This window comes from Erithacus rubecula (genome assembly GCF_903797595.1).
Source record: "Erithacus rubecula genome assembly, chromosome: 10".
NCBI classification, from domain to species: Eukaryota; Metazoa; Chordata; class Aves; order Passeriformes; family Muscicapidae; genus Erithacus; species Erithacus rubecula.
In genome coordinates, this window is record NC_136662.1 from 10,742,155 (window position 1) to 10,768,707 (window position 26,553).

Consider the following 26,553-nt stretch of genomic DNA (forward strand, 5'->3'; position numbering starts at 1 on the left):
ATGACAAAGCAATCTAATATAATTCACTTCTTTTTAACAGTTTTAACAAACCTATTAGGTTTCACTGTACTTTCACTATAAAATGTACTTTCTCCACATAAAATAGTAAATTGACAAGTACTGGTCATTAACACCTACTTTAATATTTTGTAACATTTTAGAGTACACAGAAAAAATGTAAAAAAACCCCATCTATAAAAATAAATAAACAAGCATAATCACCAACAGACAGTTAATCCTGCCCCACCAAACGCCCAGTCTTTTGGCATAAAAGAGAGCTTTACTGGAAACAAACTGTAGGATGAAAAAGCCCTAGGATATTCAGTAATCCCAGAATGGCAAGTAGGCTCTAAAGCTCTCAAGCTGTTCCTGTCTGGATGAGACATATTGACCCTGTGATGTATGAGAAGAGTTATTTCCAACAGAGAATTATTAGTGGCTTTGTACAAGTCATCACACACATTAATGACAGGAGGGCTGAAGGTTCCAAAAGTGCTAAAAGGAGCTAACAGTTTGACCAGGGGATAAGAGATCCCTGCTGACAGTGAAACCCTTGTTTAAAAGTAACGCATGGAAACTCCCCAAACTATAATCTCTATGCCACGTGCACAGAGACAAACAAAGACAAGCTTTAAAAAAGCTATTCAGGTTAAAACCAAATTTGAGTACAAGAACCAATGAGTACAAGGTGACTATCAGTACTCTTAGACTGATTTTCAAAGGAATTAAATAACTATTAGTCACACTTTAGAAGAGTCCTGGGGGAAAAACAAAAAAAAATTCCAGACTAAATGTGCCTCAAATAATTAAGTATTTTATGAAAGATTACATGATTTGGTGTCTGTAATAGTCTCAAATTCCAACAGCTCTCTGTTCCAACTTTTCTTTGATATACATCCCAGCATATTGACATTGAATAACAGCATATTCAACACAAGCTTATAGTCATATAAGCTGCTGCTGACTTTTGTCAAAGCTTTCAGGGAAAGTATACAAGGGATTAAAATGATATTATGAATCAAGGGAAAAGTGGTGTTATTACAAATCTCATTTGTTAGACTTCTAATGTGTGCCTTTAAAGTGTTACTATCAGTAAACTTAAGTGGCTAGGACCACAATTAGGCTATGCTGAAGAATAGGGAAGATACCTGAAGCTGAAAGGTAATTAATTTAGTACTGCAGACAAAGACAACATCAGAAATCAAATCAACAGCAGGATTACATTAAGTCCTTTCTTGTTACAATTAGTCTAGTCAAGTTTTGAAATGCTGCCAGAAAGCCTATTTCAGGACAAGCTCCATTTAATTCCTTTTAACCAGCCTTAGTTGCAATTCCAGTGTTTCAGCAGTCATTGGATTTATTGGTTTCCTCTTAAACTCTATCTATATCAGGCTGTATAAGCAGGTGTGACTGTTTATGTTTACATACTGCAGTGAAGCTAGCTAGTGTTTACTGTTGTTAATCTGAGTTACCAATACTATAGACTATGTATAAGAAAACCAAATAAAAGATAGACTTTATAAGTCACAATATGGCTGTATCTCCTACTCACACCCTCATCCCAGTGAAAAAATCATTCTGAGGAGGGGCACGCACATGACAGCTACAGCAACACAGTACGTACAAGAGAAAATAAATAACAACACAGAGAAAATCATACCATGACTAAGGAGATCAGTGCCAAAGCAACCAACAAAACACATAATTCTGAAGAAAGAGAGGCAAAGACACAATGAGAGAGCTGCATAACAAACAAACAAGCAGGAAATAAAATCTAAAAGGAACCGAAGTTAGCAAACTTCAGCCAGGCATTTTGGGCTGGATGGTACAATTTACACAGAGGCTTGTGTTGAGGGTGTGACTTGGCTGCATTTCATCAAGCAATGGTCACCACACCATCAGTTGCACAGTCTTTTTGAGGCTCTGAAATTAGCCCTTTCTCCTCATACTGTCTCCCAAGGTGAGGGAAGTTGGGGTATTTGGATTTGACAAGCCTTAGTCTGTCTGAAGTAATTTATTATTTGTTCACTGGAAAAAAATGTTCTTCATCCTGTACCTGGCTTTGTGACATGTCCTTGTGCGAGTCATGAAGCAAGAGAGGAGAGACTCGCTCGTGTACCCACCCATGCTTATCTCTAGAGCATCTGTTGCAAGTTTTACTGAAGGGCAAGCCAGTACCTCTGAACAGATGCAGCAGACACACATCATTAAGCAATAAATGCTACCTTGATCACTTTCTTTATTAGTGCCAAGAGCTTTAATCTCTTCAGTGGAATGTGTGTATTTATTAAAACAGTACACACCCAGAAGTGTCTCACTCGCTGGAGTTATGAATCCCAATAAGCATTGCATTAAGTAAATACAATTTTTCTGTCTTACTAAGATGAAACATTTCCTATTGGTTTATTTGCCTTGTTGCATAGTGAGACAGAAGTTCATTGTTTTGTCATACTGCTTTAGTGTTTTATCTCAGGTGACCTGGAATTCCTCGGGCTTCAGCCTGCTTTCATCACATGGGTCAATTGGCTGTGCCTTACTACAAATATACAATTTTGGTTAGAGTGATGAAAAATTTTGTTTTCAATTTTATCAACGTGCTGAGACTGGAACTATAAACATCACTCAGAAAGCAAATAATCCTAGGTAACATTTAGATTTACCAGAAGTAATTAAAAGCCTTATAATTGCAGTATTGGCTGAAGCTATTTCCTAATATTGTGAAATTTTTGAAGTTAGCATTGAATTTAAGTTTGTGTCATTTTAGTCAATGAAGCAAGAAGACTTGTACTGACACGACTGAACCCTTACATTTTAACTGTAAATTCAGAGTGAGGAGGGTGCTAGTGGATATTATAAAATAGGCATTATTCCAAAAAATACTCCAACCAAACAAAAAAAGAAAAATATTAAATGTGGTGCAGATTTGGAGCTAAGAAAATTTCCCAGTGCTATGCATTCTTACAGCATGCCCAGCAGTAGGAATGCTGAGAAATGCTGGATCAGATCTATCATTCCATTTGTATACATGATGCTTCCTTCACAGTTCTGCAGTTTGTATGTCATGCCTTAAGAGTCCTAGAAAATCTATGAGATCAAGTGCTCAACAAGGGAAAACATGATACTCCTTTTAACACAAGCCTTGCTTTCTCTAAAAGCTTGCTATAATTGCAAAAAAGTGTCCTTGCTGTTTTTATGTAATATTAAGAACATGTAAGAATTAATTATTTGAGCAGATTATATTCTGAAATTACTTGCACATTTCTCAGTTTAATGTTTTTTTTTAAATAAGGGAGTCACATTCCTTAGTTAAAATTCCCAGTGATGGTATTAGCTGTTCACCTCTGGGTATTTTTGGTCTCTTTTTTGAAGTTTTTTCTTCAAAACTGTATGCTGTAATAATAGCTGAATTAATGGGTTGAGTTTTACAAGTCATATTACATAAAGATTTTCAAACTCTTATAAACTAGTAGACCTAGCTCAGTGATTTAAAAACAAAATTTGTCTCAAAATCAAGAATTCTGAGCAAAAGAACTTATGAAAAATGTCTGGTTTCCCTGTCTCCCTTGTACTGTAGGTACAGACCTAGTCAGTCATGAGCTCAGCTTCCAGGTTTTGAAGGCCCTGTGCTAATAACATTAATTGAGCATAAGTCTGGAATTCTGGAGAAGAGTTCAAGACCAAAAGCAGTAGGAAAAAAAAAATGAAATGAACCATATCACTAAAAGTATTTTTTTTGTTTTAATCAAATCAGAATTCAAGCAAGGGGGGGAAGCTCTTAGCTGTGTATTCACAGCGCTACTAAAAAGAAATTACTAGTTTGGTCTTGGCTGTCTTCAACTAAATAATATCAATCACACATGTGGATAATGTCACCTTTGGATATATTCCTCAGAATTCTTGCCTTTAAATATATCAGTTTATTTTTATGTCTGAAAATACCCTGCAAATCAAGATGTTATTCATGGGGAGCTGTCCTTTTTTGTCATTTAAAAACTGCCTTTTTAAGAAAAGAGAACTAGGACTACTAGCAGCAAACAAGTAAAAATAAGGAAGGCATAAAACCACACCACAAATAAATGACTGTCACCAATGTAACACATATAAAAAAATTCCTGTGATTTCATGACTTGTGGCATAGAAGAGCAAAAAATAAAATAGTTCTAGCTGAATCAGCTAGATACACTTTTTTACTAATTTTCACAGCCATGAATAAAATGAGGCCCATTTCTTCCATGTCTCATTGCTTATAAAGACATTCATACATTAAAAAGCAGGTGATTACACCACAGAATTGAAATTGTAAATTTCATAGTCAAAACTTAATAATAGGCAGTTTGCACATGCACTGCTGTTTCTGAGAGCATGTTGATTACAAGAGGGAATGGTAACAGGCATACCATAAATCAGGTAAATTAGGATCCAGCATTGCATTAAGGTATGACAGAGAGTGTCTTAATGCACTGAAAAGCTACAATTTCCAAATTTCCCTTTTTCTGATGTCACATCCTCCTCTTCAGAAATCCTTTCTCTGTCTCTCATGTCCTTTTCATTTGCTGCAGCACATGAGGAAGTATATCAAGCAGCTCAAGGCACAAAAAGGAAAAATTCACTTGGCCTCAAATAGAGACCAAATGAAAAGCAAAAAACAACAGTTTTGAAACAAAACCTTATTACACAGTTCTGGTGCTGATTACTGGTGCTGGCTTGAGTCTGAGAAGAATAAAGTGAGATAATTTGGTTCTTCAAATACATTAAAACGTGCTATAGAATTTCAGAGTATCCATATCAGAAGATTTGAAATGGATGTTTTGCACAAAGCTCCTCTGTCAAGCTGCAAGTGGTGCTTAGCAATATCTCAGTGCATCTGTGTTAATATAAGTCCCCACATGGGAAACTGAAAAGAGCTGGTCCTTGGGTCAGGTTCTATCCCAAAGTAAATGATTGCATTATAAGTTCATATTTAAGCTCATATTAAACAAGAATCAAAGTTTCCTTCCTTTTCACTTGTAGCACCTCATCCTTACGGGTAGTAGCAAACATGAAAATGCACAGGCAGGTTTGTGTAGCTTTATGCTTTCACAGAGACACACAAGACAGCACAAGGCTGGGAAACTCTGTGAGACACAGCTGTGCTGTGTGGCCATCCCTGCCTCCCCACCAGGGTTAGCAGCTGGCAGTGCAGCTATTTCCTATCTGGAAATGATCACACTCTAATATTTTAACTGTGGGTATAAGTAAAAGAGTTTAGTTGGCAAATTCAAAGGAGGATCGATGTGATATTCACTGAGCTGGCTGTCAGAAGATGACATTAGCTGATTATCCCTTGACACAGAGGTACTGGTCTTGAGAAGGAAGCAAAACCTATGTGTGTCTGCTTTGAGCCTGCTAACAAGACAGGTACTATTGCTGACACATGCAGGCCTTAACATGTCTAAATCTCATGCACTTTCAACCTGATTTTCTTCCCCTTTCCATCATCAAATTAAATCCATAAAGCTTAAACTACTATACAGACAGTGTAAACAAGATTAGAATACGTGTCCTTTTAATAGAGTTGCACAACTACACAGAGATTACAAATAAATGCATATTAATTGGAACTAAATGGTCTAAAAGTTCCAGGTTCTACGGGTTCAGACTTGTCATGAACTACATACCATCAAATTATAAATCTAGGTTGCAATGGAAAAATCTTCTGGCAACTTCTCTCAGTTCTACAGAGAATTAATGCTTCTTTAGTAATGCAAGTTAGTTTTTTATCTGCCTCAGTAGTAAACACTAACATTCAGCCAGCTGTGTGAAGGAAAATCTCTGAACCTGAAGGAAGACACAAGCAACTGACTTTTATTTGCTGTCTTTCTTCTGAAAGCACTGTTGAAACAAAATTAGTAAAGGGTTGGGCCACTCATCTTCAAATAAAAGGCACTTGAAAGAAAAGAAAATAAAAAAGGCCATTATACATTACAGAAAACTTACAAGACTGATGACAAAAATACTTGCAAAGCTGGAGTTGGGTCTCTGGGTATATCCAGTTCAAATATACTTTTTGCAATTAAAACATGTCATTAAGAGAAAACAAAGCCTCTGAACAGACAAATTTTTTGACTGTGAAGCTGGATTTATGATGAAAACTTTTGTAATACAGTTAAACCTGTGTAATTTTCTTGGTAAAAAGATTTTTGTATAGATCTCTGCATCTCTAGCCATATTGCTGTTATAGATCAACTCTTATCTGGCACAAGTAAGCTACACAAGAAAAAAAAAACCAGGTTAAAACATATGTAATAAATATATATTTGGCATACTTTTTCCTATTATAATTACTCTTGTCTCTGAAAGCAAGTGCTTATAAAACATTTCACCTGAGATTACTCTTCTGAAGGATAAATAAAGTTAAGGACACAAAAATAACCTAATGTTAACAGTATCTCCATTGCACTTACAATCTCTGTTACTTGCCCCTTTGCTACTGACAGAGAGAGAACTGGGAAGGGTTGGTGCAAAGAACCCGAGAGGAGATGGGGAACCCAGCTGGGTGAAGGCAATTAAAACCCACAACTAATAGGGGAATTAGTTGCTGGGCAACACCTATGGACACATGGAAAACACGCTGTATTTGTCAAGTGATCAAGGCAAAATATAGAGCTTTATGGACACCTGGGTGACAGTTTAATTTAACAGCATTTTAGCTGCAATCTTCCTTCTTAAATACAGTTGTCTGTCAGAATTACATTAGAACAAGTTATGAATGTAAGTTACAGGAGAGAGTGAATGGGGAGGTAGCAAAAGAGAAGAATAAAAGCTGGTTCTCTGCCTGCTTTTCTCAAATGGGAGTCTACACTACCGATTGCTGGCAAAATATCCAAAGAGGCAGAACAAAACTTGCCTGTTCCTTTCCTGGCAGCAAGAAAATATGTCTCCCTGCATACTTCTGTTAGTTTCTTTTGACTTTAAATTTCTCCTGTGTCATCAAATCTTAGTCCAAAAAAAGTGTCTGACCCCATTCTTCCTTTCAAGTAGTACATAAAAGCCTTTGTGAGTCTAGTGTTTTTTGGTTTTCAGAATCCTGGTTCAAGTGATTCACCAAGCAATGCATTAGTCAATTCATGAGCAAAGCAGGCTGTATTTATATTCCAAAAGTGTCTGAGCTCCAGTTCTTAGTGTGCCCTCCTTTCTTTCCCAGAAAATGGAAGTAGCATAATCTTTATTGTAAAAAGACATAGGAATTAGCACAACCAATGAAAGAAAATTCTCAGTGCATGCTGAATTAAAAACCTTGCTAAGAATCAACACTGTTAGTTATGTATTTTCCACACCACTACACATGTCTTCCCAATTAATTCATTCAGTCTTTTCAAACAAGTAACAAGGAATAAACCCTGAACTTTGAACAAGTTTGGTGTTTGGACAAGAATCTATAAAGTAGTTAGAAATATTGAAGCCAGAAGAACAGAAGAATTTGATACAATCTTTCAGTTTCTGGGTACGTAGCTTTGGACTCAAGACAAGACAGCCAAGTCTGGGTTTAAGCAGAATTGTGCAGTAAGAGTTTAAATACTACATTGAAAGAGTTTGGAAGCTGAAATTCAGCTGATTCTGGCCTCTCACACTGGAATTACACCTCCCCCACTGAATGTCTGTCTCCGCCTGGCAGTACTTCGAAAATGTCACACCTCGAGTTCAAATTCCTCCTAAGATTTTAAAATTCCAAGGTGATACAATCTCAGCTCAAGCCTCTGCTGTTTGTCAAAGGTGCCTGTGTCAAGCATGCTTCTCAGAATAAGAGGAGAGAGGGAGGAAAGCATCCTGTGAAGCATCTGAAAAATGCAGTTCAAGATTTTGTTTGTCCAGCCAGAAATACTTTGAAGATTTTAAAGCTCCAACAAAGTTATTAACAAAATAAAATAATATTTAAGATTGGAAGGGTAATCTGGATGATAATACAGGCTTTTTTCTCAAGTGTTTCATGAAAATTTATCAGGGTTGATTGTGAAACAAAAAAGGCAGGAAAATAGAAATGCTATCAAGGAATGCACTCACAGATCCAAAGATTTTTTACTATTCTTGGGACTGCCAATTAAATCAGTACACTGTTATCTGCCTTCAGAGTTTTACAATATTGCACAATACTGTATTTGATAAAGGAAAAGATCAGCACAGACAGTATAATCACAAACAAGGGCAAAGCTACCTATATCTAGCTAAATCTTTCCACATCTTTCTGCATCTTTCAAACACTAACGTGCTGCTAGCACAGGGAGTGGTGATTGAGTTGAGACCCAGTGCACACCCTGACCCTTATAGTGTTATGTAATGCCAAAGAACAGAGATGCAGGATATTAAAGAAACTCAATTAAATTTTGCTGGTCAGTAAAAAACATGTTTTTTGTTGTATCAAATTTCTCCAAAAGAGAAAGCCATTTTACACAGAGATTAAACATCACAATAGCAAAGTCAAACAAAGTGTTGTTTACCTTCTCCTCTCTCACAGTTCCTAAGAATAGGTTTAATGACAACCTAGGGACCACATCTGTTCAAGCTGCAGCTTTGTTTACTTTACCCATGTAATTGCCTAACCTTCAAGGCGTGCTGATACCAAATACTTTTAAAGAACACTGAATTTGACTAGTACTACCTTCACTGAGAAGTTATATATGTCACATCTAATTAATTGTATTTTTAACAATCTATGAGAAAGGGGAACAAGTTTTACCACCAGTTAAAAATAACTGTGTAGTAAAAGGGATTTCAGTCCTGAAATTTAAGGGTCATGAGCTGAGACTGGATTAAATATGAAAAAAAGAGGTTACTCTTAATGTACTTGCCCCTTTTAAAATAAGTTTTATTTATTTTTATTTAATATTTGATATCTGCTTCTTCACAAACTCTGGCATGAGAAGAAAACTTAAACAAATAATAATTAATTAATTAATTAAAGTCCAGTAGTTGCACTTGTATCTAACAACACTTGAAAAAAATAAATCTTATGAGGGAGATCCATAGATAAAAATTATGTCGTTAAAATATAACAGGGTTAAAATATAACAGGGTTAAAATATAACAGTATCCCAAGAGGATACTTCACATTTGTGATGGAACACCTGGAATAAAGGGAAGCCAGTCTGCATCATGGTGTCAAACAACAGATTCTATCTTTTAACTCTTTGGTTTGGCTAAACTAAAGCCTCTGGGCACAGAAGGAACCCACACAATTTAGTGTCTCTATCTGCATAGTTTCTGTTGTGTTCCAGTGACATTTATTATGACTTTTGTAACTGCTTGTGCTCTAGCAGGAGAGCATCACTAGTAAACAAACCCAGCTGTTCCCAGCCCCAGAGCAGCACCCTGGCACTCCTCACAGCACAGCTGTGCTGCTGCTGCAGCCACTCGCCTTCAGAAATCTTCCACACACCAAATCAACCAAAGTGTGCTTTCAGTCTTCATTTGCAGGATTGTATTTACCCCAAGGCATTGCTGAAGATCACAGAAATAAAATCCACACAAATATGTTGGTCAAATTCTTTTTCATTAAATAGCGCTGGAAAACAAGATTTTTAAATGGATAACAAATGCATCACACATCATTCTGTGAGGGAGAGAGAGGGGCTTGGAGGTAACACCAAAGCAACGCTGACAAGAATTTTCAGAGTGGAAAAGGCTCAAAGTCTCCCTCTCTGGATGCCTGTCCTGCCTCCCAAGCAAGCATCAATTCCACACAGGATCCCAGAGCCCATCCAAACCCAAAAAGTCCCCTGAGATTTGTTCCTATGCTAGTGTCTCTTTTTAACCTACCCATATGATGTGAGAAGTGTGGAAGACAATGTGGTAACAACACAAATTTTGAAAGCAGAATTTCAGAAAAACATACAAATATTCACTTCAGGATTTCTACTATCAACAAGAAATTAATATTGTATCTGTGATCCCCCTGTAAAAAATCTCTTTTACTAATTCAAATTTTTCTATAAATTTTTTTTTCATTACTTTTTTACAAGAAGTGGAATGTCAGAACTGGATTTAAATTTTTAACTGGTTTTATCCCAGTGAAACTTTATTAATTTCTGTTCAGCTATATGTGATTATAGAAAATCACAATGTAGCTTTAGAACGACAGAATAGTTTATAATAGTTTAAATAATAAGAAAATCAGGAATGCACAAGGAATCCACAATATATGGACTTCCACTGGTATGCAGATTTCACAGAAAAACACACATTTCAGGTATAAAAGTTGATTCTTCATTCCATTACTCTGGTTTAATGGCTTTGCTCACTGAAGGGAGACTATACTAATTAAGTTTCTGTGCATCAAAAAGGGAACTTAGTAAATTAGTAACTAATCTTACAACAATACAAGTCCTCTTAATTACAAATACTATTTCTCAGTGACATTCGTGAGTTTTTGTATGCATTCATAACACAGTATTTATGATACAGCAGCTCTGCAAAATAAATGCTAAGATATTTATGAAAGCAAACACCAAGTCACAGGTTGTTATCTAAACTTCTGGAGTTTCTAATGAAATACAATTAATTGTATAATTACATTATCTACCCAATCATATGGGTCACTAAGACAAATTAAAGATTTAAATTTAAGATAAATACCAGGAGCAATTACATTATGGACAAAGTTCACAGTGATTTCAAATCCTGCTCATATAATTAAATTTTACACTATTGGACACAATGATTCGCTGACTCGTATGTTAGCAAGGAGTGATGAACGTTTTATAGCAGTACAAAATTTCAAAACGTTAATTACTATTACAAAATTTTACTCACAGTCTTGCAAAACCATCAGCGTAAAGAAACCAATCTGTCACTGGTGTCACCTGAGGCATTCCCCTTCAGTAATTATATATGGCACTACAGAAAGCATGATGTGGCAATTGCTTTGCTAAGCAAAGAATTATTTGTAGAGCTCTCGAAGCAAACCAGTTTAGAGACTTGGCAGGTCCTATGGTAAAAAGAAGTACATGCATCTCTTTAAAAAAAATGGAGTTTCACAGATTTAGTTTTGCTTTTCTCCTCACTTTTCCCATAATCCATTGATTCCATAGCATACACATCAAGGAAAGAAAATTCTGGCAAATGCAACCTTCCAAATGTGGAACAACCATGATTCCATGCAGTTCATCAGAATGAAGATGCCACAGAGTGGAAGAGGTAGTCTAAACTAAATTGTGCAGGCAGGTTTGTACTCTCCAGTGTCTCCCACATACTCTAAAAAGTCACAGCAAGATCCTCATCTCCATCAATAGAAATGTTCCATTTATTTCAACACTGAAATAGATTCATTTGACTTCCTTCAGATGCCTACACTAGGAAAATATGTAGTTCACCTTAGGAATGAATTTTTTCTCAGCTGATGGTAAAATGAGCACAGGATGACTAAATGGGTTAGAGGCATGTACAGAGACGGTGCCTACAGTTTGGCAGTCTGCTCTGGGAGCCAAATACTAAGTTTCTAGACAAATTGCCAGACCTCTACATCAGCAGAAGGCTCGCCTGCATGTAGCAACATACATTTGAAATAAGGCACCATTTTTCTGTGTTAAATGAGCTGTTGAAATATCATAAAGTGGGCAGGAAATGTGACCAGAATGTCACAGTTAAGTCACTGGCTGCTAAGTAGACTCCAGAGGCTTCAGCCCATGTCAGGCTGTGTGAGGATTCTCTCCTCTCATCTCTCATGCTGCTTGGTGCCTGGAGCCAGGCAGTGCTGAGCAGTTCTCATTCTCTGGTCAAATCTGCTCTTGGCCAAAGAAAAGAAAGGAGAGCAGAAGTGGCAGCAGCAGCTCCTCACCTCAGTGCTTCTCCCTTTTCCATCAGGCCCTTGCCATGCCAGCCTGATCAGCTCTGGCAAACTGGTGTTCTCCTTCTCCCATGCTGCAGCAAGGAGAACGTCTAAGAGCCTAGTGTTAGTGAACACTGGAATACCTCGCTGGAAACTGGAATAAGATAGCAGTGGTCACACTGGTTAGTCTGGACAACTAGTTGGTGGGAGCTCTTGACAGAAGAGATGTGAATAAGAAGGAATGGCCAGGAGAAGGGGATCCCGAGATTACCTGCATCAAAATGGGAAACCACTACTGACTCACTTTCCATCTTTTGTGATTTAACTGCATGAAATTAAGTGGAATTAAAGACTAAAGGTGTTATTAAAGTTTATATACGCATCTCTTTCTTTAAACATATGAGTACTGTTTATCTTTTTAAAGTCCTTTGAAAATCAACTGTGATCTTATAAGGTCACCATCTTGAAAAGCCAGACACACAAGATCTGCATTCTACACCAAGTTAAAAGCAGGCAATATCTTTGGTTGATGTAATGTTGGCATACAACAACATACAGACAGTGCTTAAATTTGATCAAAAACAAAGCAGGAAAATGAGAAGCTGTATGACTGGATTTTAATGAAGGTATGCCAATAACTTAAAAATCAAAGGTTTAGGTGCGCCTTAGAATTTTATGAATTCTGATGCAGACTCTGGTTGTAGTTTGTTCCATATGCATTTATTTTGCATTATGAGAGAGAATCGATTGCTTGCAGACAAGTATGTGTCAACCATGAAAATTAAAGGTAATTAAATATGCAACTTCTCCATTAGTCTTCCTTTCTTACCTGCATGCTCCACGTACTCATTGTACCAAGTCAGCATTAAAATAAAGTCAGTTTCAGACTGCAAACGCTTATGTTCCCCTGAATTATGACACAGGTTCTAGTGCCTGGTCTGTTTCCCACCTTCCTGGGGCAGCGCTGAGCCCCTGAGCACAGCTCCCTCTGCAGTTTGCACCGGGAGAGCCGCAGCCCCCGGGGAGAGCCCTCAGGGGACACCGCCCGGGAGCCGGGATTCGGGAAACCTCCTGCCAGATTCCCCGTTCCTCTGGAAGCGGCACACCTTTCCAACGTGACCTTGTAAGAAAAGGGTGAACAGCCCCTGGTTTACAGGAGAGGTGAGGTACTAAGCTCTGAACCCCTGAAACTTACTTTGTGTCTGGTGTGGCGGAGAGCCTTGTCAGTATTCGCTACGCACGGTGTGAGGGGAGAGAGGACGGGATCTAGCTGAGCACTTGTGTCCAACGTCCAGTGTGCTGAAGCAAGGACTAACATATTCAGCCCTTCACAATGTACGGGATCAAAGTTACTTAACCCAACATCTCTTCTGCGTGACCAGCTTCCCCACAGAGCAGCCACTTCCGAGCCGGGGTGTCCCCCGACAGCCAGTTAAAGGTTTGCAGCGGATGAAACTGACTGTCCAGAGGTGTCCAGTTTCACCACTATTCCAAGAAGAGAAGGGAGGGGTGGTACAAGTGCCTGATGACCAAACCGGCAGAGGGACCGCAGGCATGTCCAGGTGTCCCCTCACGTCCAGCTCGGCCAGTGCCGGGGGTCGCGGCGGCGGGGCTGGACACGTCCGGCCCTCAGCCCCCCTCCCTCCCTCTCCCCGAAGATCCCCCGCTGTGCTTGCTCAACCCGGCGCTGCCCGCCGCTTCCGCCGCGCTCTGTCCCCTCGCCCCCGCTGGGCGGCTCCGGGGCGCGGCCTGTCCCGCCTCTGCCGCCCTGCTCCATATATGGCGGCCCGGGCCGCCCGCCGCAGCTCCCTCACCGCCCAGGATGCTGCAGGGACCCGCGCTGCTGCTCGGCGCGCTGCTGTGGCGCCTGGCCGCCGCCGGTGAGTGACGGCCGAAGGGACGGGCGGACGGGCCGGGATGGGAGGGATCGGCGCCGGGGATCGGTCCCTCGGAGCGCCGGGACGGGGTGTCCCTGAGGGAGCCCGCGGAGAGCCGCCCCGGGAAGAGCCGCTGTCGGGAAGGGGACAGCGACATTCGCACCCCTGCTCCAGCCGCGCTCCGCCGCCGGTCTGCTGGCTGCTGCGGGCGGCCCCGGGGGCGGCAGCTCGAGTGAAATCGCAAGATTTCCTCCCCTTGTTCCCGGCTGCGAGCTTGTCGGAGAGGTAGAGAGGTAAAGGGTGAGGGGTTTCCAGAGGTTACAGGGTTGAGAGAGGTTTTCCCATTCGGCTTCGTCCCAGGTATTTCCCCGAAGCAGCTGTGCCTGTCCTCTCATCTCCTTGAGGGGGATACGAGCTCATCCCTCTCAGGTATTGCAGGTATGTAGGGTGACCACTGATTTTTAAAAAGACTTTATCTTTCCCAAGTATGTAAACGGGAATCCAGGAGCTAACGCTTTCTGCAGCAGATACAACTAGCGATGATTTTGAACTATGCCTCTTTTGTTCGGCGCTTGAACATTCTCGTGCATGTTCAAGCTTTTGTATCTTCTTCAGAGGTCTTGGATCAAAAAGGAAACATTAAACAGAACTCAAAATTAACTTATCAATTTAGTAGTTACAAGACAGAAAATAATTTTCTCATTTTTCACTTCTGCTGGGACACATTCCTTTAGTAAGATGAACAGTCCTTTTGTAAGTGCAGGACTGAGCCTTTATCCCCAAGAAAACTTTCCCAATTTACGGCAACTGCTTCATTTAACTGAACAACGACTGCAGGAAAACAGGAATTATATATAATATTACTGATGGCACTCTTTTCTCCTCTGTATTTAAAGGCAATGTGGAACTACCAACAGCAGTCAATATAACTTGGTCTTCAATCAATTTTAAAACTATACTACAGTGGCAACCAAAACCATCAGGCCACTTTTATACTGTAGAAATACATGGGTAAGTAGATAACACCATGATATGTTCATTAATGGACGTTGAAGAAAATGAAAAGAGAGCATATTTGAGTATTTCTGAAAGCCAATATAACAGGAAAAGTGCCCAAACGTTAGGATTTAGGAAAATTGCCATCCCAGGTTCTGGTATTATCCTGGTTTAGACTTCTGTTTTAGTGCACTTCTGAAATGGAGAGATGAGTTTTAGGTCAGTATTTCAGTTCTGGGGTTCAGTGCTGCTCGAGAGACACAGCCAGGATACTTTGAAAGAGTTGATACCCAATCTGACACACCACGTATCAGAACTTCACCTTTTCATGTCTTTCAAGGTGTCTGGACTTGTATCTTCAGTCTTGAGAGGCATCTGATAAATGAGTCTGCATTGTATTCTAATTGGTGAATCACAGTAATTAATAATTTTGTCTTGCTGGGTAATACTAAAAATTACCTTTGCTCATCTACCTCTGCCAAGACTTCCTCTGATATCATGTTTTATGTAAGCTGCAAAATATCGTGGACATAAAATGTAGCCAGCTTATGTGAAGTGTCTAATGCCTCCTTCAGAACCGCACAAAACTTTCCATAACTTTCAGTAATAAATCTGTGCTGGTTTTAGCTTTATTAAACATGCCCTAAAGGCAAAATGCATCATCAAAATTCCTACATGTTAATGAAAAAGTGGTAATGTAGTCTCTACTGTCTCTAAAAGTGGCATAAAAATGAGTGTTTTCTCATGACTAACAGGTGAAATACCACTCTAATGTTGTAATGTGCTTCTTTAAGAGAGTGATTAGGTTAATGGACTTAAAAGCACACACTTAGCAGAACACATTTTATTAAATTTTTGAATCTGGAGTTTCTTTCTAGAGATTTTGCTTGCAAAAAGTTGAAATCAGTTTGCCCAAGATTCAGTATAGAATCAGGTGTAGTTCAGCAGAGGCACCTCTTTTGACTGAAGCTGCCGTTCTGGAGGAAGTGGGATTAAACATTTGCTTTCATGTGTATGTGTATTTACAAAGTATGTTCGTAGAATTAAAGGAGTAATATCTAATCTGGTTTTTTGTTCCTTTTTGTGAAGAAGTAAAATGAGAAATTAACACTTTTTTCATAGTCTCATTGGTGCTTGGCAAGTAAATGGATCTGCTTTCTATCATTTAAAAATCAAGAGAAGTGCACGGGTCCTGCTTTTTATCAGTGTTTTAAAATTGTAATTCTGCATTGAAATTTGCTACTACTGTCTGGTTCTTAAAGGCATTTGTATAGATGCAAAACAAATTACCTCTACATAGAGATATTTTTGTCACATTAAACAATCAGTGTCAGTAGAGCTTCCTATAAAAATTGGTATTTCTTAAGGCAATAATTTTCAAATGCATCAAAGATAAGACCTTCAAAGTGATTTATGGATCTTATGTTTTTTAAAATACATTCTGCAACTGCAGAAAAATGCAAAATCAGAACTAGTTATGGTTTCTATTCAATTCATGTAAAATATTGAATTTGTAATTAATATATGTGTCCTATAGCATATTTCTGTAATTAACATCAATAATACGTGATGTACTTGATTCTGCTTTGAATGGTGAAATACAGCTGTATAGGATAGTAGCTTTTGAGGTTTTCTCCCATTAGCCTCATACATGCAAGACTGTTCTACTGAATGAGGGAAATCTATATAGTTTGAGGGGAAAAATTTAGATATGTTTTTCAACATATATAGATATATACTATATATATATGTCTCGTTTGAAAGTGTTGACATTTCTTTCTTGCTCTTTTCAGACGGACATCTGACGTCAAGAGAAAATGCATATTGACTTCAGAGACAGAGTGTGATGTTACTGATGCACTCAGGAATGTAAAGGAGACCTATACAGCACACATACTGTCTGTAAAGCCTGCAGAGATGGATGACTTTGAAGAGCCACCTTTTGCAGTCTCTGAAAAATTTACACCTTATAGTCAGAGTAAGTAGGATTGCCAATTAAATATTACTATAAATTTCTTTTCAAGTTTACTTCTGTTGGTTTAAACTAGGTTTAGATTGAGCTTAAAGGTTTTTTCTATAGGTTCTTACAGTAGCCCTGCTGATATTAGGGAGGAAGATATTCAGGCATAAAGCTTTCTATGTTGTAGGGAAGAATATAGGATTTTAGTTACCATATGTTTCTCACTGCAGTCAGTAGACCACATAGTTAATATTATTAGGTGAAGATTGTTTATAATCTAGACCTTCACTGGCTTTGTAGACTTGTAATAGATTTGAGGAGGGAAGGTAATGGAGGGAGGAAAGAAAAAGAGTACATCATACATAAAAATTTGTCAGTTTATAAATTCTAAAACTCTTTGTTTAGCTGTTATTGGAAAACCAGAGATAAAGGATTATTCACAAGATGGTTCCAAACTGAATATCGTGTTCAAAGATCCACTTACACCATACATATTTCCTAATGGAAGCTTTCAAAGTATCCAAGATATTTTCCAGCAGGACCTGGAATACAAACTCTATTACTGGAAAGATCAAAGTTCTGGAAAGGTAAGGTCTAACTCTAGTTCTTGTCCTGTAATAATTGTTATATTCTATATACTTACACAATTTCTGTGCTTCTTTAAGAGCTGACACTTGAAATGCTTTTTTCCTTTACAGAAAGATGTAACGACAAAAAGCCATGATTTTGAAGTAAGTGTTGAGAGTGGAAAGAGCTATTGCTTCTATGTCCAGGGAATCATTCCCTCCCGCAGAGAAAACCGGAGTGGCCAAGAAAGCATGGTGCTGTGTACCAGTGTAGAAAGGAATATCTTAGATGGTGAGTATTGGGTGACATTTGTCACTCCTCTTTCATATTCTAACAAAAAAACCACATTGTTAAATTTTTGATGGCTGCCATGAAATGAGCTATTTACAGCTGGAATGTGGAAACTCATGGGAAGAACTCACTTTAAGTAAGAGTCCACCATCTTTAGTTAGTTGAAGCTGGTTTTAGGGTTTTGCCCAACTGTTTTGGTTAAATTGTCTGAGTTGATGACTGGTGTCCCAGGTTCCAGATTTCATCACTAGCCTTCAGCTTCATTTTTCTTTCCAATTGTTTTCCTCAGATCCTCCAATAGCAGGTGCCATAGTAAGTGCTTGAAGGATTAGCTGTAAAACATAGAAGTACTGGAAACCTGCATATCCATTTACTTGCAGTACAAACTGACTTTTAGTTTATGCCAAAAGCAGATTATGAGAATAAGACTTTCTTTCCTGTTTCAAGGTCAGAGTTTGGCAGATAGACTTCTTTACTGGTAAATAAGTTAGCAAATGTGGGTGAATCAGCCAGCCATTTTAGACTAGCCATTTGGATAACACTTTCTTCAATATATATTTGATCTGTTACTTAAATAATATCACATTGCTGTACTGTATCTTTCTTTTCCCTGGGTCAGAATATTTGTACTCTAAAACGGCAAATTAACTCAATTTAGCTTTCTTATCCAGGAAATTTACCACAAAAGTGATCAATTGCAATTTCATCACAATTTAAATAGAAAAATCTCTTGGTGTTTTTTAGCTTATAACCTAGAATAGATTTTCACTACGACAGAAATAATGTACAGGCAGGGGGAATGGTGTGACATTCTTATGCTGTTAGCATGGCACTTTAGTGCACTAACTAAACTAGATTAAAACCTAGAGTGAACCAGGTGAAAGAAAGCTTTACTTTAGTTCAACAAATTCATGTTAAAATGTATGCAGTTCACCCTGAAGTGGTGACTCCACTTCTGTGAGACTGTAAAATACAGAAATAATTTTTTCATTCAGTGGAATGAGTACTAAGAATTTGTAGCACCGTGGCATTGTGGCTTCTGATAACTGAATCTTGGATTTTTTTTTTCCTCTACAGAATATGGAACAGAAGTCTTTATCATCTTAGCAGTGATAGCAGTAGCAGTTATCACTCTTGCCATTGTCCTTCCAGTGGTTCTATGTAAACGCAAGAAAGCAAAGAGAGCAAGAGCTGAGAGAGAAAAGGAGCTGCTTAATGGTGTATAAGGAAAAAGTACTGCAGACACTAATGGCAGTACCAAAGCAAAAAAAACCTGAACAACAAAAAAACCTAAATTGGGTAATTGGGTGGAGCCTTTTAGGCTCGCTGAAACAGGAATTCTGAAGCCCAAACTTTATGTGGATTAAAAAATCCACTAGACAGTACAGATGAAAAATCCAGATATCAAGAAGCCCTGTGTCATTAGTGGCCAGAGGCTGGAAGAGTGTTCTGGTGATCTGTTACAATGATAGAATTATAGGATGTGTTGAGTTGGAAGGGACCCATCAGGATCATCCAGTCCAAGTCCTGGTCCAGCACAGCACTATCCCCAAGCACACCCTGTGCCTGAGAGCCTTGTTAAACAGCTTCTTGACCTCTGCCAGGCTGGTGCTGTGACCACTTCCTGGGGAGCCTGTTCCAGTGCCCAAACACCCTCTGGGTGAAAACCTTTTCCCTGATACCCAACTGAAACCTTCCCTGACTCAGCTTCATGCTTTTTTTTGAGCCCTGTCACTGATCACAAGTGAAGATATTGGCACCTGCCCCCTCTGCTTCCTTTGGTGAGGCTGTTGAAGACTACAGTGTCACTCCTCAGTCTCCTTTTCTCCAGGCTGAACAGACCAAATGACCTCAACCACTCCTTATGGCTTCCCTTCCACACCCTTCACCATCCTTGTTACCCTCCTTTGGACCCTCTCTTTCATATTGTGGCACCCCAAACTGCCTCAGCACTCGAGGAGAGGCTGCCCCAGTGCAGAGCAGAGGGGACAATCCCCTGCCCTGCCTGACTGGCCATGCTATTCCTGATCCCCCAGGACAGGGCTGTCCCTCCTGGCTGCCAGGGCACTGCTGGCTCATGTCCAACTCTCCCTGGATGAGGACCCCCAGTCCCTTTCCGTGGCACTGCTCTCAGCCCCTCGTTTCAGTCTGTCTGTACAGACAGGGCTGCCCCATCCCAGGTGCCAGATCCTGCACTTTCCCTTGTGGAACTTCCTAGAGTTGGTGACTGCCTGTCTCTAAATTGTCAAGGTCTCTGCAGAGAGATTACTCCTGGACTGTTCCCAAGCCCCTTCCATTGTCCTGTCCAACAGGATTCTGAACTAGAGGTACTTTTAACTTGATCAGTGTGCCTTATTGAGCCAGATTTATGGTACTTGTGAGGGGAAAAAAACACTACTTTTGAAAAATAGGTGTCCTTTACCTAACTAAAAGGAACATTTTTCTGTTTCTATGAAACAAACCCTGTATTTATCTGTCTTTTAACAATATTAACTGGTGAAACGATCTGTTAGTTCAGATGTGACAAAATTGCTACTATTATTTCTGCACTTCTTGGACAAAATTAACTTTGTTTATCTTTGGATATAGACAAAGGTAAACAAATTGAAACTATTGCATTGGCAACTTGTAGGAAACACTATTGAAGCAGATACTTGCTATTTATCTGGAGAGTATATCCAATTACACTACACGTAGAGTTGTACAGACGGGAGTCTGATGGTTCCAAGTAAGTGTTAGAACAAATACTTTGCAGGCTTTGAGTCAGTAGTAACTCACTTCAGCTAGCACTGAATAGGAAGCAGTATTTACTGCATTTTGAACATAATTTTTAATTAAACACTTGATGAATGCTTTCTGTAGTGGAGATTCAAATCATCTTGGTGATGGGATTTGGAGATATCTGTTGCTTTGACTTTTAGTATTTATTTTATAAATGAGAATCTAATTTTTATACTGATGTTATCTGTATTTATGGTGGTAATTTATACTTTTCTAGTGAAATAAAGATGACTGGAAACATAAGTCACTCTTTTCCTTTTCAAAATAAGTACAGTATTCATTCCAGAATGAAATTAAATCTACATTTAGGAAACTTATTTTGGGATATCAGTGTAGGCAAGCTGCCACAATAACAAGTGTATGAAGCAGATTACCAGGGCACCTGCAAGGAGAAGCCACAGCTCCCCAACTGGAGGTTTTGAAGAGTCCTGAGTCACATTTCTGCTGCTCACTTACATGAGCAATTAGTCAGGTTACACTCCCAGCTTCTTCCATTGCCACAGTGCTGCCTGAACTTGTGCTTGTACTGATGTTAATTCAAGGCATTATGGGGCCTGCCCCAGAGATGAGAACTCCTAATGATGATGGCCAGGATACACAAAACACAAAAATTCAAGAGAATAGAAAAAAAATCATCTTGTATTTGGAAGTAGTTGGCTGTGGATCTCAACACTTAACACATGCCTTAAAAGAAGATACCCATTGTATTTGTGAGAAGGAATGCCTTATAAAAGTCATATCCCAATCTAACAATTAGTACAGAATTGTATTTTACATTTTTCATCCCTGCTGTGCTATAGCTACCATCTGTGTATGGTTTAAGACTCCTAGGACTGTGTGAGTGTGGTTCTTGGGGGGTTTTCTTGCTTGTTTAATTCCTCTTTTTACAGAGGGAAGAAAAACATCAGAATTTCCCTCCCAAAATCCTTAATGCATTTTCTGCTGATGCATAAACCTTGTATGGAGAAGGAATCTTACAACAGCAATCAAAAACATGAGAGCTTGTGGGAGTCAATTTAAAACATTCCAAAGTTGTCATCATTACTTCCCTTCCCTGAGGCGCTCTGCTTCCTCAGTTTCAGTCAGTGCCAGACTCACTAAAGGGAAGAGTTAATAGGAAAAGGAAAGCCTGCAATTACAGCATAGCATTTATTAAATTAGACCATGCAGTTGCTTGTCATAAACTACACAGAATAATACTATAAATCATACTTCCATTACATAAAGAGATTCTTGGTTTGTTCTGAATATGGGGGCAGGGAAGGAGGGGAGAAGAGACACCCACAGAAATTTAACAAACAAATGCCTTAAATGGCAAAAGAGAGACCCCTGACTACACGAGTTCTGGAAGCCTGAAGCACTTCTGTTTCCTAGCTGCAGTGTGTTATCATCCAACAATGCTGAGTAACCAGAGTCACGGGGCTCACAGATCCTATTTCGAACAGAGGTTTTTTTCTGTTTGTGGAGACAGTTGAGAAAGGAGTTTTCTAATTGCAAACTTCTGTAAGTTCTGTATCTGAAGCTGAACCCACGCAAAATGTTTTATGCAGAGACTTTCTCAGAGTTTTGGATTGGGCAGAATTTGTTATAGCAATAAAGGTGTTGTCGCTAGAAAGAAAGACTAGGCCCACACATGAGGCCATTTCAGCACTGTATGGAGTTAGGATGAAGCCAGACACATAGAGAATGGATATGAGAAAGGGAAGGCTTTTCCTATGCACCTAAGTTTCCTGGCTCCTCTTTCAAGGTTTCTATAAGCAAGCATATTCCTACTGATGCTCCCTATTCCCCTGTTTCACTTTGCTCCCTGTTATCTGAAAAAGGTATCCAACTATTTCAAGCAGATAAATACATTTGCATAGTTCTCTAACAGTGTGTCCTCTCCTTGTACAAGTGAATGTGTAACATTGCATACTGTAACAAGCCTGCTTTAAAACCACATTCTTCTTCATGTAAGACAATAAAGGCTGATGCTGTTCTGCTACTTTTCTGTCAGCCCTAACAGCAATACAGACAATAAAATTACTGCCATTACTTAAAATGAATAGCTGTAGAGGACTTAATAAGTGTATGATGGATATGGCAGCAAACAGCTTAGCTATTTCTAGCAGACTCAGCTTTCCAGTGTGAGAAGGCTGCTGCTGAGAGGCATGTAATGATAAGAACGTGATTATGAGCTTAACTTGGATCACTAGTTATGTGGCAACTCAGGATAAAGAGTTTCTGCATGAAGTGAGAATAAACAGCTGTGATAGATTACCCTCTCAGTTCAGCTTGGAAAGCTGATTATTTTGCAGGTTACTAATGATTGCCACAGTTTCAGAGCCTTGTGATACACATTATCAGACCCAAGAGTCAACTGAATAATCTTCCAATTACAGAGAATTTATCCACACACAACTAACCATGCTTTCTATAGCCTATGTTTGTCCTGGTGTTCATGTTTCAAAAAGACAGGAAAAGAACAACCTGCTGGACAGGACAGAAGCAGGAACTGGTCAGCTGAAAATCTTTCCACAACCCTTAGGTGTGGTGTTACTCACCATGGCAATATGCTCCCTCACAGACTACACCCAGTCAGCCCCTTACAAAGACAAACTGCCACAGAGAGCTGCCCTTCCCTTATTTCATAGTGTGTGCCCTCCAGTGCTCTACAGCAGAACTTTTAGCAAAGCTCAGGGCATAAAGATGTGCTGCAGATCTCTTCCTTACAACATGTAATAAGAAACCTTCCCACCAGTGAGATCCTTCTGCTTCTTCCAGCTCTCATTCAACCCATGGAGCCTCTTGCAGCACCCCCCCCAAAGGACCAGAAAGAACATCTTTCCCTGTAACTCCTCAGCCTCTACTGTAGCTGAATCAGCCAAATTCATAGCAAGATTTCCTTCAAGGGTGGTTTCTTCCAATAAAACCTGCCAGCACCTGGTTATAAACATGCAGCCACCTTGACTGCCTCCAGGGTTTCACAGCCAGGCCCTGTATCAGATGTCCAATTGCAGAGGTGGCATCTATTTCTCACCTTGTCAAAATCTGCACCCTATTAGTGACATATTTCAGTGACTGGCTCCTGTAAAAACTTGAAATGCTTATGCTCCTGACTTCCTCTGGCTCTTTTGTTGATATTTCCCTTCCTCTCCTCCACCCTCTATTCATTCCCATTACTTACTCTTCATGAGGCATTACCGCACTGCCTTATTTCTTTGGACAGCTAGGCAAGATCTCATTTTAATCAAAATATAGACAATGACCCCTTAATCACAATCAAAAACACATTAATAGCATGGAAGCATTATTTTTTATCTTCTACATCTCCCCTTGGTCACCATTACTGGGACAGTAACTTCCAGAATATTCACTAACACTGCTCCAAGTACCTTACTGCACCTAATTACATTTAAGTGCTTTTTCTTAGTGTCTTGTTTAAAATAGCAATAAAGATATTAATATGAACTTAGAGAATCTTTACAGTTCCAGATCTCATTTATACTTCCTGATGTATTTTCTTCTACCTTTATTTTCAAGTTTTCTACCTTATTACTTCAAGAAATATTTAGGTAGCAAAGTACTGACATTGTTAAATTAAAAAAAAATGAATTATTAAAAGAGGTCTAATTAAAACTCACCTTCCTTTCAACAGAGAAATATTTTCGCAATGAGATCACATGCTAATTTTTAAATTAGCTGTTCAGTAATTACACAACTAAATTAAACAGCTAGTGTAGAAGAGCTAGGACAACAAATGAGATTTTAAAACCTACTTCAGTAGGAAGCACTCATTATTCCAGGGAAAAATTTGGGTTTGTTAGTTGAGGTTTTATTTTAGAGTGCATCCCTGATTAACACAAAAAATTTCCCTCAGTTGCATTCATACTTTACTATCCATTCATTGTAAATCTGTACATCTCCACAGAGATAATACTCAGTCTGATTTCCCAACTTTCCAATTGATTCTTAACAGGGTCCCTTGTTTCCAGAAAGCACAAAGGGGTGCGAGCACAGCCGTGTGTCAGTGCTGCAGGGACCGTGCCCACCAGCCCTGCTCCTCCTCCCCTGGCAGCATCTGCGTGCACAGCTCTACAGCTCTGCCCCTGCGCTCCCTGCGCCTGGAAAAGGTGACACCAAGTGGCAAAAAAGGGCAGAATCAGCACACTAACAATCCAAATGTTTCTAAATGACTCACACTGAGATCCAGTCTGAATCCAGATTTCACTAAAATTTGGAGGAAAAGGGCACCAGAAATTTATTAGATTCTCACTTTTCTAATAATGAAAAGGAACAGAGAGTCTCAACAGCTCAATAAAATCTGATATTAAGGGAACAGCTCCCTTCTCCCAAACACCTCCCATTTCCTATTCAGTGCTTCCCTCTGACAGTTTCTTCAGTAATCTTGGGCTGCAACATTCCCTGTGCTGTCCAATATGCAAACACTGCTGGAAACAAGGCCCCAGTTAACAATCCATCAGTACTTACCTATTGTTTGCATGTTGGTGTTGAAGCCTGCACAAAACCATACTCCCTTCTGGCAAATTACTTTAGTCTCAGAAACTCAGGCATAGCTCAGAATCAGATTTTCATGGTAACTGTTAAGCTTCTTACCAGACTTTCTTTCCTCAGTTATCCTTTAAACAGAAAACAGAGTCCTGTTACTGCCCTTTTAACTCTTAGAGGAATGGACTAAGTAACTCACAGAAAGAAGTCTTCTACAACTACAGGAAAATGTTTTACTATTGCTGCACATAAATTGAGCTGTAAAGCCCTGTGAATTATGTTGAAGTGCAATCTATGTTTGGAACTGTGATAACATGCTATCCAGTGGCAAGGAAAAGAAAGGCATGGACAGGAATAGCTGGAATAGCTGTGTTTGAAACCAGGGCTATTTTGGGCTGTATGTGCTTTGAGTTCTGCTGAGCCTGTGTGGTAAAAGCAATTCCAAAACCACCTTTTGAAAAAAAATGACTTTCCACTCCACAACCAGTGGTAGGCACAAGAAGTCAAAACAGATCCCAGCTGAGAGGCTGCTACTCTGTACCTGTCTCTCAAGCAGGTGCCCACAGAACAAATTCAGAGACAATAAAATAGATGGTGCATGCAGGAACTATTGCTGCCACACACATCCCTACTCCAGCACCTTCCATTCCACCAGGCATGAGGCACCCCAGAGCCTGAGGGGCAGCTACAGAGATAACACCCTAAGCATGAACAGAATGTGCACATCTAGCCTCAAGCAGCCTTTCTAAAACTCTCTGCATAGAACTATTGTAAATACAACTATCTTCATAACTGAAAAAAATTGAAAGGTTTCTTTCTTAATCTACCTAGCACTGGTGGGCTGAGTAGATTTGACCTTGGCCCCTAATTCCCCACTGTGTTCCAAAAAGCTTTTCCAAATGGTTTCTGGCTTTTCAGAGAATTCTTGTTTGTTGCAATACATATTGCATCTAAGTTTTAAGAAGCCTCTGGCACACATGCTTTGCTTTTTAACTATTATTTTTTCCCAACACATTAACCCCTCTATAGATACTTTATCTCTCAGCATGTTTCCACATCTGTCCCATCAGTTGCTTCTGACACAGCTGTGTTTAGCTGTTGCTTTTGGGCCAACACATTCCTGCAATAAAATACTACAATTAAGTAAATAAATAAAGGTTAGCTTATTTTGGGGAGCACCTTTACACTTACTGTGATTCACAGCAATTAAAATAAGTTAATTGCTTTTTGGGACCTACTTGCACTAAACCACTCAGGATAAGGAGATTAAGTGTGTATTTGGTTACGTAGAATGCCTCTTCAATTGCACACATGAAGTGTGTCTTTGAGAGCAGCATCCCTCAAACCTTCAACAATCAAGCTTAAAAAAATTAGCCTTGATTTATGCCAAACTTTTAAGTCATTTTAGTGGAGAAAGTTTGCTTAGTCACGTAGGTGGAGTTCCCTATTTCTACCCAAGTAAACCAGTCTCAGCACTTTTTTCTTTGTCTAGACAGAATTGACCTCATTTTTCCAGTTCTGTTCTATTTTGGTTCAGTATCATGTGTTGATGCCACTTATTTCCCACAATGAGGAATGGGTGGGAAAAAAAGGATGTTGGTTTGTGGACAAGTAGAGCAGAGAACAGGGCTGGGCACTACAACAAATGTGCTCCTTTCACCAGTAAAAGCAATTGTGTTCAGTCTTCATGGATGAGACTTGCCAAAGGTAACTAAGAGGTTTCTAAGCAGTGTAAGAGAGATTGTGATTAAGCCTGATTTGTGAAAGACATTATTTCACATAAGTAGATTGTC

The 26,553-nt window shown here is 39.3% G+C and overlaps 2 protein-coding genes across 2 annotated transcripts in view; one reads left to right on the plus strand and one right to left on the minus strand.

Annotated features, from left to right (window-relative positions):
* Positions 1-25,094, minus strand: part of SLC44A3 (solute carrier family 44 member 3) — a 103,177-nt gene extending 78,083 nt beyond the window's left edge. The window contains exon 1 of the mRNA XM_079313341.1: positions 24,743-25,094. The gene's annotated coding sequence lies outside the window, so the exon portion shown is untranslated. The remainder of the gene's footprint in view (positions 1-24,742) is intronic.
* On the plus strand, positions 13,235-20,515 carry F3 (coagulation factor III, tissue factor). The gene is given in 9 exon segments (XM_079313349.1): positions 13,235-13,335; positions 13,337-13,403; positions 13,406-13,551; positions 13,553-13,680; positions 14,574-14,688; positions 16,467-16,651; positions 17,039-17,220; positions 17,332-17,491; positions 18,569-20,515. Coding segments are annotated over 9 exon segments (1,218 nt in total). The 5' UTR covers positions 13,235-13,249; the 3' UTR covers positions 18,718-20,515.
* Positions 25,095-26,553: the final 1,459 nt, after the last annotated feature.